The 13,207-nt window shown below is 54.4% G+C and overlaps 2 protein-coding genes across 4 annotated transcripts; one reads left to right on the forward strand and one right to left on the reverse strand.

Moving 5' to 3' along the window:
• Positions 1-307: 307 nt before the first annotated feature.
• KAT2A (lysine acetyltransferase 2A) lies at positions 308-10,677 on the reverse strand. Of its 3 annotated transcripts, none has more exons than XM_049860956.1 (18): positions 10,292-10,677; positions 10,031-10,154; positions 9,559-9,704; positions 9,362-9,451; positions 8,900-9,081; positions 8,612-8,803; positions 7,604-7,710; positions 7,307-7,417; positions 7,086-7,222; positions 6,781-6,989; positions 6,449-6,575; positions 5,451-5,561; positions 4,853-4,996; positions 4,544-4,658; positions 4,401-4,437; positions 4,256-4,319; positions 4,035-4,119; positions 308-1,044 (listed from the first exon to the last, which is right to left on the reverse strand). In XM_049860956.1, exons 1-18 carry the CDS (start codon positions 10,628-10,630, stop codon positions 851-853), a joined length of 2,514 nt encoding a protein of 837 aa, XP_049716913.1. In that variant the 5' UTR covers positions 10,631-10,677; the 3' UTR covers positions 308-850. The 3 variants fall into 3 exon arrangements, with proteins under 3 accessions (XP_049716913.1, XP_049716912.1, XP_049716910.1); XM_049860955.1 differs by having other exon boundaries at positions 7,086-7,225; XM_049860953.1 differs by having other exon boundaries at positions 7,086-7,417.
• Positions 10,678-11,933: 1,256 nt separating this feature from the next.
• On the forward strand, positions 11,934-12,500 carry HSPB9 (heat shock protein family B (small) member 9). Its single transcript, XM_049861365.1, has one exon. The coding sequence runs from the start codon at positions 12,021-12,023 to the stop codon at positions 12,498-12,500; it is 480 nt and encodes a 159-aa protein (XP_049717322.1). The 5' UTR covers positions 11,934-12,020.
• The last annotated feature ends 707 nt before the right edge of the window (positions 12,501-13,207 follow it).

Genomic DNA, 13,207 nt, shown 5'->3' on the forward strand with positions numbered 1-13,207 from the left:
AGGGTGGCACTCTTCCTCCTGTGTCCTGGTATGCCCGCCCCCTTTAGAGCCGGTTGTAACCCTGTCCTCTCCAGGTTACTGGCTAGGGTTAGCCTGGCTGAGCTTCCGCCCTGTTGAAGCCTGGAAGAGGAAGAAGCGGTGGGTTGCAGCCAGGGAGGTCCCACTGCCCCAGGAGCTCAGGACTGGTCATGAGACTTGCCACCCCAGCACAAGCTGAGGCTTAGTGGGCTCCAGCCTGTGAGATGGTACTGGAGCAGCCAAGGTCAGACTGCTAAGGCTGGGGACCATCTGGAAGAATACCACACACAAGAGGAAAAAAAAAAAAAAAGCTTTATTGTTCCCTCCAACGGATTAATGCCAGGGAATAAATGGTCCCCATGTTCCCCACCCCTGGGGGACAGAATAACAGAGGAACAGTGCAGGACGAAGCATGGCTCCTCCAGTTTAGGATGAATTTCCAACCCCCGAAGCCCACCCAACTCAAGAGATAGCAGTCCTAACCCTTAAGGGAACAGCCAATTTGGGCCAGGTCCAGGACTCCAAGATGCCATAGCTGTGGGGGAACCAGGTCTGGGGGCCACCAGGACTGGGCAGGGTACATCTTCTGCCCACTAGCCACACTAGAGGGGCTGGGCCCCAGACCCAGGAGATCCTCCCCAAGGTCAGATATAATGAAGGGTGGGACACAGCTGCAGGCTTTGGGGTGTGTACCAGTCCAGAAAGGGCTGTGAGATCAGGGGCTGGGGGCCCCCAGCTGGAGTGTCTCAAGTTTAAGAGTCAGGAGGCCAGGGGATTCCTAGGAGTCAGATGAGAATCTGGGCGGGAGGAATCCCAGGTCCACAGCCAGTGATTACTTGTCAATAAGCCCCCCCTCTTTGAGCTTGAAGTAGAAGAACTTCTCTAGGGCACTGGCGCAGCGGCAGTACTCGCTGTCCGGGGGGTTGTACTCGCGGCAGTTGGCAATGACCCGTTGCAGGTCAGCCACAAAGAGCTTTCGGGTTACGTAGTAGCGGCTGCGCAGCCGCTCCGTCATGGTCTTCAGGTCTGGTCGGCAGAAGACAAGTGTAGACCTTTAATTGAAGAGGCTGAGAAGAACCTACGCTCATCAAAGGACTTTATCAAAAGGGTAAAAAGACAGCCTACAGACTGGGGAAAAATCCTGAGGAGCAACATATCCAATAAGGGTCTAATTTCTAAAATATACGTAAATATATGTAAAACTCAACAACAAAAAGACAAATAACCTGATTACAAAATGGGCAAAGGACATGAACAAACACTTCACCAAAGCAGCTAATACCCACATGAAAAGATGCTCTCTGTCATTAGCCATTAAAAAAAAACAAACCAAACCCATTGCTGTCAGTTCGATTCTGACTCACAGCGACCCTACAGGACAGAATAAAACTGCCCCAAAGGGTTTCCAAGGCTGTAATCTTTACCTCCTGAAGCAGACTGCTACTTGTGTCGTGGGTGGAGCGGCTGGTGGGTTTGTACTGCCAACCTTTCAGTTAGCAGCTGAGCACTAAACCACTGCACCATCAGAGCTCCTTTAAAAAAAAAAACCCATTGCCACCGAGTTGATTCTGACTCATAGCAACCGTATAGGACAGAGCAGAACTGTCCCATAGGGTTTCCAAGGAGCAACTGTTGGATTCCAACTGCTGACCTTTTTGGTTAGCAGCCAAACGCTTAACCACTGCGCCACCAGGGCTCCAGGGCTCCTTTTCAAAAAAAAAAAACCCGTTGCTGTCGAGTTGATTCCGACTCATAGCAACCCTAAAGGACAGAGAAGAGCTTCCCTATATGGTTTCCAAGGAGCACTTAGTGGATTCAAACTGTTGACTTTTTGGTTAGCAGCTGTAGCTCTTAACCACTACACCACCAGGGTTTCCTAGGGCTCCTTTAGAGAGATGCAGATCAAAACTACAATGAGATACCATCTCACTCCAGCTAAAATGGCAATGATAAAAACAAACAAAACTACACATTGGCAAGGATGTGGGGAGATGGGAGCCCTTATCTACTGCTGGTGGGAATGTAAAATGGTACAATTGCCATGGAAAACAGTATGGCAATTCCTCAAAAAATGAGAAATAGTTACCTTATGATCCAGCAATTCTACTCCTTGGTATATACCCTAGAGATCTAATAGAAGAGATGCTAACAGACATATGCACACCTATGTTCATTGCAGCACTATTCACAATAGCCAAATGGTGGAAACAACCTAAGTGCCCAACGACAGATAAATGGATGAACAGAATGTGCTATATACATACAGTGGAATATTACTCAGCCATAAAGAAAGATGAGTTCTTGAGACTATGTGGGCAGCTCTTGTCTGCAGGCCAAGATGAGAAGGCAGAGGGGGCCAGGAGCTGGTTGAATGGACACGGGGAATACAGGTGGAAAGGAGTGTGCCATCTCATTAGGGGGAGAGCAGCTAGGAGTACATAGCAAGATGTGTATAAGTTTTTGTATGAGAGACTGACTTGATCACTTAAAGCACAATAAAAAAGAAGAAGAAAAAAAGAAAGATGAGTTTTGAAACATGAACACGGATGGATAAACCTAGAGGACATTATGCTGAGTGAGGTCAATCACAAAAGGACAAATACTGTATGATCTCACTTTTAGAAAGTGACAAGAACAACTATCTATACAGAGGCCAACGTTCATTGGTGGTTACCAGGGGTGGGGGGTAGGGGTAGAGAGAGGGATTCATTTTCTAGACAGTAGTCACTTTTTATTTATGGTGATGGGAAAGGTAGCACCGAATGTGGGAGATGTGCGCACAGCTTAACCAAGGTAACTGATGCCACAGGCTGTACACACACACAGACACAGACACACACGCAGACACACACACACGATGTTTTGGTAAACGATAGGGTCGCTATGAGTCGGAATGGACTCGACGGCACTGGGTTTTTTATGTTATATGTAACTTTGCAACAATCACTACCAAAATACATATGTGCATACACACACATACAAGTATATGTGTGTATAAGTATACATGTGTGTATGTATACATATATGTGTGTGTGTGTGTGTATATATATACACACACACACACTAAGGGTCACAGAAACTGGTACTCCTTAGACAGAACCAACCACCCCATGGGGTAAGTTTCCTTGGTTTGAAGACTTAGGGTCACAATCTTGTGGGACAACTTTGTCAACTGGCATAACATAGTTCATAAAGTTTATGTTCTACATCTACTCTGCTGAGTAGGTAGGGTCTGAGGTCTTTAAAGCTTGCAAGTGGCCATCTAATACGCAACTATTCATCTCTACTTGTCGGGAGCAAAACAAAAAGAAGGAAACTCAAGACTCAGAGAAGGAATCAGTCTATAGGACTGTCTACACATGAACCATGGACTCCTCTACCCTGAGACCAGAAGAACTAGGTGGTGCCTGGCTACCACTACCTTATGTCCTGAACAGGACCATCATACATGGTTCCTGAAAGAAAGGGAGAAAAATGTAGAACAAAACTTCAAATTAAAAAAAAATCCAGACTTACTGGACCCACTGAGTCAGGATGAATCCCCGAGACTGCTGCCCTGAGATATTCTTTAAGCCTTGAACTATTCCCTTAAGTCATCTCTCATCTAAATAACAGGTTGGCTCAGAAAGAAATGAGTATCACCCCTGAGTACTATGCTCATTAAAAAAAAATCTATATAAAACTAAATGGTCAAAAAATAGTCTAAAGCATAGATGAGAAGGTTGGGGGGCTGTGAGACTAGGTGAATGGGAATGGAACAACTAGAACATGAATAGCGAGAACGCCGATTGGATGTGAAGAATGTAACTAATTGCACTGAACAGTATGTGCAGACGTTGAGTGGGAACCTGTTTTGCTGTGTACACTTCCACCTAAAATACAATATTAAAAAAAGAGGCTGAGGGGAGAAGCTGGGGTTGTCTGCTGGGGTGGGCCATGGGGCGCTAGATGGCCCAGTCAAGGCAGAAGTGGGTTTAGGGATGGAGGGGGAAGAAGTCAGAATGGAGTGTGCTCACCGATGGGGAAGCGGATGACCTCGTAGTAATCAGGGGCCTCTGACTTCTTCACAGGCTCCATGAAAGGCCAGGCACTAGGGTGTGACTGCAGAGAGGGCCCGAGTAAGGGCCAGGGCCACTCAGCCCCACGTCCAGCCCTTGTGTCTGCCACCCTTCCCCACACTGGGTCATAGTGCCACAGCCAGAGACAGGGACCCCCAAAAGGAACTTGGTCTCCCCACCTTGATCTGAGCCAACAGATTTTTAAGCGTTGTGTAGAGCTGGTCAGGGTCCTTTAGCTCCTTCCTGGGGGGAGTGAGAGATGCCAAGGCTGAGGTGCCTGGTCCCCCTGTCTCCCCCAACCCTCTCTCTTGACACAACACTTACCCTTTCTCCTTCCCCAGCGGCTTCCAGCCCGTCTCTCCTGCAAAGTAGGGAGAACATCACTAAGAGTGCCTGTCCACACCTCCGAATAGTGAGCCCTCCTGCCCCCTCGGCAAACCACCCTCCTCGCTGAGATCCCTGCTCACGAATGCCGGGGACACTCTCCACAGGGATTTGCCTCACGCCCTCTTTGAAGCAGCTGAGCCCAGGGTAGACCTTGCGGATCTGGGCCTGTTTGCGCTCAATCAACTTCTTGATGATCTGAGGGAAGAAAGGGTCTGAGGGGTCAACTCCAGCCCCAGCAACAACCTGCCCAGGGCCACAGCCAGAGTGCAGAGCGGGAAAACCAAGGCTGCCCCTGCCTCCAAATCTAGGTACCGCCCCTCCAAGCTTCCCCTGAGAGGCAGAGCAAGAACCGAGGCCCTGGCCCGGCTCCCCCCCACCCCACACACAACCTCCTTCTGCTTCTTGATGATGTGGGACAGCTCCGTGTAAGGGATCCGGGGATTCAGCTCACACTCCATCAGGGTTGCACCCTCGTAGTCCTTGATGTAGCCCAGGTAGCGGCTCTTGGGCACCTTGATGTCCTTGGAGAAGCCCTGTGGGTAGACGGTTATGACCCAATCCATGAGCAAGTGTTTGCCAACTCTCATAGCTGCTCCCTAAGGAGCATCTGAGGGGAGGTGGGTGCCACGCCCCCCCCCACTCCTTGACTGACCCCCTCCCATGGCACCTAACAGTGCTCTGCACACAGATAGGACTCAATTAATCCGTCCCTAGAAAGATTTCAGTTTAGCTGCCCTTTCCCAACTCACCCCCAAGAGGCTTCCAATTCTCCTAGCCTGCCCTACTCCCCCACAGGACCCTTACTCTTTCACTGGGACAGCATCAGGAGAAAGGAAGACAGGCCCTAAGGACTTCCCTGCAGGTGGAGGAGGCAACATGGGACACAAAGGGACTCCCATTCCATCTGTACCAGGGAGCTAGCTGGACAGAACGACCCTGGCCCCAGGCGGCAGGCAGGCAGGAGGGTAGGGTGAGGCTGAAGGTCACCTGCTTTTTGAAGTAACCAATGGCATACTCGTCAGCGTAGGTGAGGAAGTAGAGAATGTTGTGTTTGATGTGATACTCCTTCAGGTGGTTCATCAGGTGAGTCCCATAGCCCTGCAGGGGAGGGGAGCCAGGCTTAGCATGGGGGCGGGGTGGGCCTCATGTTAGAGAGGCCTCAGGAGGGCCCAGAGAGGAAGGGAAGATTAGAAAGGGGGCAGGGAGTTTACGGGGAGGGGAGCGAAGGGCACAGAATGACCAAGTGGTTGCTCTGACCCAGGCATGGTGCTTGGTGCTTTACAAACCAATTCTCAAGTTAACCTATGAGGTGGGTACTACTACCTCCATTTGACAGAAGAGAAAACTGACACTCAGCTATGCTAGGAAAAATGCCCAAAGTTGGGCACCAGCCACAGCAGGGCCAGGATCCAAATCCAGACAGGTCCGATTCCAAACCAGGAAGCTGGTGTCCACAGGCCACTGGCTCCCAGTCTCTGGGCCTTGGAACTGGGGGAGAGGGGACATCACAAGGGGCTTGCTAATCGCAGCATCTGAACCCCAAAGAGACACTGTCTCCCACATGCTGGGACTAAGGAGGCACCATGTGGTCTTTGAAATCAAGCAGATCTGGGTTACATAAAACAGGGGACCGAGGGACCCCACTAATGGGTCAGCTGTGATAAAGCACAGCACCCAAGAATGTTACCCAGTGCTAGACTAGTGTAAAAATTACTAGTTCCCCAATGTACATAAACGGTCTTGGGATGAAGAAAACACAGGTCAATTTAAAAGTGTTGCAACTCTTGGGCTCCATTTGTCAACAGGTGTTTTCTTAATCCACCGTTCTGAGAAGCACAACTGCCACCTTGTGGGCACGGGAGGAACCGTCTGGCCACCAAAAGAGCTCTCCAAACTGGAAAGGGTTGGGGGCTGCATATCACCACATCCCGCTGCTCTGACCTGGCCCAAACCCAGCAGCCCAGGGGCAGGGGCACTGTGCTCACCTTGACCTGCTCATTTGAGGTGACAGCACAGAAGACGATCTCCGTGAAGCCCTGGGTGGGGAACATGCGGAAGCAGATCCCACCGATGACCCGCCCGTCCTTGATCAAGGCCAGAGTCTTGTGCTTCCTGAGAGAAGAAGGGGCATATCACAGCCCCTACCTGTCCGCCACATGCTCCCCGGACCCCTACAGCCCTGGAGACCTGCTGCACTCAGGGTTGAGAAGTGAGGATCAGGAATTCCCAAGGGTGGAGGGAGAAGCCTGGGGAGGGGTGGGGAGGCTACAGGGGAGGGCCCTGAGGTGCTGGGGTGGAGGATCTCCTGGCAACCCACGGGTCAAAGACGAGGCGGGCGATGTACTCCTTGGGCATGCGCGGCAGCTGATGGGAGAAGACATTCTGCAGCCCTACGAGCCAGAGCAACACCCGACGGTTGGCCTTGGGCGTCAACGAGTTGCCAATAACGTGGAACTCAATAATGCCGCGGCGCTCCTCCAGGCGGGCGGTCTCATCCCGAGCTGCGTTGGCTGACAGCAGGCTGGTCTGGGCACCGGAGGAGGGGTGGTGAGCCAGGGTCTCAGGTCAGTAGGGGCCCCACTCTCCCTGTTGACTGTAGGGCCAGCAAGCCAGGCTGCCCACCTCCGGCCCCAGCATGGCGGCAGGGTCAGTGATGGTCAGCATGACCTCATTAACCAGCTCCATGGGGATGTCGCCCATCACACGTAGCCGCTTGGCATCCTCCAGGGTCAGGTTCTCTGGAAGCTTCCTCTTCTCACCTGCTGGGGGTTTGGCAAGGTATCCCAGGGGCAGCAAGAGATTAGGGCAGGGGTACATAGTAGAGGTCGGGGTTAAGTACACACCTGGCATGGGCTCAGCTCCTCCAGAATCCAGACTCAAGGAGCTGTTGCTGCCCCCACCCATGGTGGGGCTGAAGATGGGGGTGCTGGGAACAACCGCTGCACTGACGGTAGCTTAGGGACAGAAAAATCGGGACAGGGGTTGGAGTCGTGGGCAGGCTTCTCAAAGGGATCCAGGCCCGCCACCCCCGGATACACTATGGCCCTCCTGCATTCCCCACTGCTGTCATTCCCGGCCCTCTCCTCCCAGAGGTGTTTGGCTCAGCCAATAAGGCAAGCAGAGAGCCAGGGAGCACAAACCTGGGCGGGGCACCAACTGTGTTCCCTCTGAGGGTGGCATGGTGAAGCCGGACTCCCAGATCGGAGAGTTTGCCCCATAGATCTCCTCCTCCAGCATGGACAGGAATCTAGGGAAGGGTGCAAGGTCGGTCCCACAATCCTATCCCTCCAACCAAGGGTGGAGCCCTGGGTCAGGCACCCAAAGGGGCAGGAGGCAGGGGAAAGAAACAGAGATGCTCTCAGGGAATTGAGAGCCTGAGAGAGGAGACACCCTGTACCTTCTGTGAAGCCCTAGTCTGAAGGGAAAGGAGCAGCCCTCTGCCTTCTGGGAGCCCCCATCTGAAGTAAGAGAATAAAACACTTCTAAGGCAGAGATCCAAGAGGCCCACTTCCTGCCACGATGGGCAGCACAGGGAAAAGAACACAGGGAGACAGGGCCTGCACAGATGCCACCTGTGTGTATGCCAAGCAGCACACTGAGTTACCTTGAGACTCAGTCCCCTCAGTGTCAAAGTGGGGCTCAGAGTCCACCCCTTCCTGCCACTTCTTCCCACCTGGTGGTAGGAGGAGCTCTGGGGAGCCAGGATTAGTCAAAAAAAGCTTCTTGAACAAGAGAGTTAGGAGCCAGACTTAAATGGGAAGAAAACAAGGCTGAGCAGAGGAAGATATTACAGAAAAAACTAAGAAGGGATGGAAATCAATCTCACTTCAGGTGGAAACTCTGGTTTCTGGGAGTGCTGCTGGGGGAAGGATTAGTCTAAGGCTGTGTCCAGGCCTTGCAGAAACAACTAGTAATGTCTTCTACCGCCATGAGAGGGGTAGCGTTAGCACTCATGCCACATCCCCGCCATCCCCAGACTAGCATATACAAGGCAAATATCAGCAGGTTGGGTCTGGGCTGGGGCACCCAGATCCCAGAAGACTCATGGAGGGGGAGAAGGGATCACTCCAGGAAGGCATCCCAGAAAAAAGGGGACAACAGCAAAGTGAACTTGAGAAAAGGTCCTGAGAGGCCAGAATGAACCTTACTTGGGGAAATGGGTGAGGATAAGGGTCCTCTTCTCAGGCACCAGCTTGTCCTTCTCCACTCGGAACTTCTCCAGCAGCTGCCGGCGGGTAACGGTGAAGATGGAACGGAGCAGGCTTCGCCCAAAGACATGAGTGGTCTCGTAGCGGGGTAGACTATCACAGCTCTGAGGTACGTGGCAGTAACAGAGCCATCTGTGCAGGTGGGGGAAGTGGCAGGTGAGGGCAGAAAGCACTAAGCCCAGGCTGGGCCTACACGCCTCTCCACATGCTACCCCTGGCCAGGCCTACCTGGTGTAATTGACCTTGTAGGTGGCCACATCCTCAGCCTGGGACCTCTGCCGGAATTGGGCAGGTGTCTCAAGCTTCCAGTAGTTAAGGCAGAGAAGAAACATCTTTGAGAGCTCGAACATCGTCTGCCGCTCCCGGGGAGCCAGGTGGCTGAACTTATACTGCACGAAGTTCAGCACACCCTGAGAAGGAGCGGGAGGAGGAGGAGACAAAACAGGGCTTGAGGCATGAGCAGCCAGCAGGGGCTTCTTACCCAAAAGCAGGTGTTCCCTGAGGGCAGAGACAAAGCTCTCCTCTCACTATGGGGCTCTGTGCAAAGATAAACTATGTCCCCCTACCCACAAAACATTCTTCCTTCTCTGAACCTCTCTCCCATACTCAACTTGAGGAGGATGAAGAACATAGGCTCCCCACTTCTCCAAGGTGTCCCCAGTTCTTGTCTTACCACATTCCCCATCCCACCTGCTCAATATTAGGCTTCTCAAATGGGGGGCTGCCCAAGGACCCCTCCACCACGGGCCGGGTCATCTGCAGGATGCATTTCCGCAGGAGCTGGAGGTAAGAGAAAGGGGCAGAGTACCAGTGTGCAGAGCTCTGAGCTGCAAATGCCCCATGCCTCACCTCCTTCATAAACCCTCCCTCATTCGTTGAAAGCTCACCTTGAAGAGGTAGAAATACACCTGCTTGGTGTCTGTGTCTTCCTCCTTGTGAACAGACATGAACAGATTCTCCACGTCTACCACCATCCCCAGCAGCCGGTTAATCTCATCCTCAGACACGTTCTCCAAGTGGGACACGTGATCAGCTGCAAGGGAACAGGTGGTAGAGTTGGGAAGGTTGGGTAGAAAAAATCTACAGGGGCCTCCTTCCCCTGTTCGTAGCCAGCCAAGATACATCCTCAGCCCCTCAAACCAGAGTGACCAGCCAAGGAGACTGGCTGCTTCTACACAGGCCCTTGGGCAGCCCCATTTCCTTTCTCCTGTTTTGAGGCATATACATGCCCAACCTAAGCCCTCCTGAGAAGGCATCTTTGGTTTTTCAGAGATGAAGCTTTGTGGCACTTAACTCACCCTGTCCAAGCAGGGGCCAGCAAGCCCCCTCCCCAACGTCCGAGGGCACTGCATGCCTTACCCAAGGGATGCTCACAGCTGCGGCACAGCTCGCTCAGGTTGGCGGCTGGCTGCTGCAGGTCCATGCGGGGTGCAGTGGGGGGCTTGGGGTTTTTCCAGCCATTACACTTGCAAGTTTCATTGGCCTGAAGGCAGAAGGATCAGTGAATGACCCCATACCCAGGGGCAAGGAGCCTCTCCCCTGCCAAAGCTTGCCACCATTCCCACCCAAACCCTTGGATGCCCCAGGCCCCGCCCCTTTCAACACAGGCCCCGCCCCCACCTTGCAAGCCGAGAAGACCCCTAGCTTCTCGAGCTTCTTGGCGCGCGGCAGCCCCCGAACTTGCGCTTTCCTCTGGCTGGCGCGCTGCTGCTGGCTCAGGCCAGGTCGAGCCGGATCCCCCCCGCTCCCGGTCCCCCCACTTCCTACCCCGGGTCCCCCAGTCCCTGTGCTCCCGGCTGGGGCTGCAGCTGGGGCGGGTGCTGGTGCCGGAGTGGGAGCTGGAGCCGGGGCTGAAGCAGGGCCGGGGGCAGGAGCCGGAATTGGGGCAGGGACTGGGGATTGAAGGGGACGGGGCTGTGCGGCCGGGGCCGGGGTCGGGGCCTGGGAAGGTTCCGCCATGGCCTCCCCCACAGAGGAGAGCGGCGCGGCGCTCCCAGCCCTAGGGCCGCATGGGCAAACGGCGCTCAGTGCGCAGGCGTTGCTGCACTGGCGCATGATGGGAATTGTAGTCTTCCATCGCCGCTCCCCTCTGCCTCCAGCTTCCAGACTTTTCTGTCCTGGACCCCGGACCCAGGCAGCCAAGTAAAGCACGAGAGATCGGCCCAGATTCATCCTTCTTCACTTCTCATCCCTCTTGGAGCCTTCCGCGATAGTCAAGACTGTTGTTCTCTTAGGGACAAGGAGGAGCGTTCGAGAAAACAGAATCGTGGGCTCTGTCTACCTTCAGAGCCCGAAGGTCGCATTGACTTCACCGCACACCTCTCTCCCCTACACCCCACCCTCGGCAAAGGCCCTGCCCCAAACGTCTTCCCGGGGACAGAATGGCCGCTCCAGAAGAGATTAAAATTTAGTAACCCTTTTATTAGCTGTGTAATGGTTACGTGAGAGTGTTCACTTTTTTTTGCACTTTTGTGTATATTTCATTAAGAGTTTATTTTTAAAATGCTGAGTCCCAGAGGCATGGCTGTGGTTACAAAGAAGGCTACTGGGGTGGGGACGAAGTGGCCGCAGAGGAGGACGGCCGCCTTTCCCTGGCACTGGACCGACTCTGCGGGAAACTCTCCTCCAGACTGTGAGTTCCTGACGGCAGGGCCCATGTCTTCATCTTTGTGGTTCTAGGGCTCAGCCCTTGTGCCACCTGGCAGGCCCAGCACTGGAGGAATAAAAGGCCGGAAAGACTCATCCACCTACCAATCTTCACGGGTGTGGGAGAGAAGCCATTGTGCATGGTCAGGGAAAGGCAGGACATCTAGAGAATGGATGACCCGGAAAGGCCATACTCCACTGGGGGCAGTTCTTGTCCCCAGGCCTGATTCCTGGAAGATCAAGACAGCCTCCCCGCAGCCCGGAGGTTCGGTCTGTTCCTGGGTCTGCGCTTCTGAGGCTCCAGGTTGGGGCTCCCGCAGTTCAGGCAGGTCCAGTTCAGTCACAGCCTCTGGCCTTCCCTGGCCCCCTGACAGAGGTGGGGAAGGGCCCTAGAAAGGGGCAGGATCCCGAGTGAAAACAGGAGCTGAAGCGCCAAGGCAGCTGACAACCTGACCCTTGGGGGTAGGATGAGCATACCTGGCCCCGAACTCTACCAAAGTGAATCTCACCCGAGCGCAGCCGCTTTGCGGAAGTGAAGGGGACCGAGCTGAACTGAACAGAGCAGAGGGGAGCCAACCACGCTTAGTGCAGGAGAGTCCTTTTCTCCGGAGCTGCACCTCGTAGGCGCCCTCGCGCCTCTGCCCAGTTCTGAGCGAGCCCTGCGCTCGGGGCGCACGCGCTTGGACAGCAGTTGCTCACACCGATGCAGCGGGTTGGGAGCGGCCTCTCCAACGAGAAGCAGGTGGCGGCGTTCCGCCGTCCCAGCGTGGCCCTCGCTGAACAGAACCAAGTGGCCAGGCTACCGGTGCAGCTACTCAGGGACCATCTGGCAGCTGCGCAGGAGGACCACGCAGAGGGCGGTTTCCAACTGAAGGTGGATGCCCACGGCTTCACCCCGGAGGAGCTGGACGTGCGGGTCGATAGCGGGCGCCTGATGGTGACCGGCCAGCAGCACCTGGAGAGCTGTGGCCCAGACGGGGGCAGCTTCTGCATGACGCGGAAGGTGCACCGGGAAGTGCAACTACCGCCCGACCTAGATCCTTCCGCCATGACCTGCTGCCTGACCCCCTCTGGCCAGCTGTGTGTCCGAAGCCAGTGCTGGGCGCCGCCTCTCCCGGAAGCCCGTATAGGGCCGTCTCCCAGACTCAGGGGCCTCAGCTCTAACGGTTCCAACCTAGCCTGAGCCAGTAAACAACCTCGGTGTGCAGCAGCCTTGGTGTCCGTGGTCTTTTCTGGGGGTTGAGGTCAGAGATAGGGAAGCTGCAGGTGGAGGGAGACACCTCAAGGTGGGGATCCGCCAAGAATCAAGGCCTTTGTAGCCCTGGAAGCTGGAGGGCAGTGTTGCCCTACTCAGCTCATTTCACTGCTAGGGCGATAGCCCCCAGCCTGTGGCAGTCTGAGCTCTGGCTCCGGCAGGGAGCAGCAGAGGGCCAGAGTGCCCAAGCTTCACCTGGCTCCAGAAAGAACAGAGGGCCCTGAGAGACTGGGACAGGATGGCCTGGCCCTGGTGTTTGGGGGGTGGTGCTGTGGGGACACAGGTGGTGAGGAAGTCAGGTGGTGAGGAAAGCCAGGTGTGGCAGCCTTGGCCTTATGACCGGCTGGAAGTTGTAGAGGTCATCGATGTCCCTCCTCAGGGAAGAGGGTGAGAGTCCCATACAGGCCTGACACAGACAACCAAAAACCCCAAAGGGGCCACTTCTGGTGTTTCAGAAGCCAACAATCTTCAAATATAGACTGCACAGCACCACCATCTATGCTGGACGGGGAGGCCAAGGCAGGACCCTCAATTTAAACTCGGTGAGACTCAGCCCCAGGTCAGTCTGGCCCTATCCCTACCCGCTAAGAGCTGCTAACAGTAAGGGCCTCTTTCTCTTGGTTACCATGACCACC

The sequence above is a fragment of the Elephas maximus genome, chromosome 19 (assembly GCF_024166365.1).
Source record: "Elephas maximus indicus isolate mEleMax1 chromosome 19, mEleMax1 primary haplotype, whole genome shotgun sequence".
In the NCBI taxonomy this organism is placed as follows: domain Eukaryota; kingdom Metazoa; phylum Chordata; class Mammalia; order Proboscidea; family Elephantidae; genus Elephas; species Elephas maximus.

Excerpts from the sequence above, each read along its gene's own strand:
- KAT2A (XM_049860953.1), bottom strand. The coding sequence starts at position 10,630 with ATGGCGGAACCTTCCCAGGCCCCGACCCCGGCCCCGGCCGCACAGCCC. Across the intron at positions 9,452-9,558 it reads TGTATTTCTACCTCTTCAAG|CTCCTGCGGAAATGCATCCT; the intron begins GTGAGCTTTCAA and ends TCTTACCTCCAG. Across the intron at positions 9,082-9,361 it reads AGAAGCCTAATATTGAGCAG|GGTGTGCTGAACTTCGTGCA; the intron begins GTGGGATGGGGA and ends GCTCCTTCTCAG.
- HSPB9 (XM_049861365.1), top strand. The coding sequence starts at position 12,021 with ATGCAGCGGGTTGGGAGCGGCCTCTCCAACGAGAAGCAGGTGGCGGCG.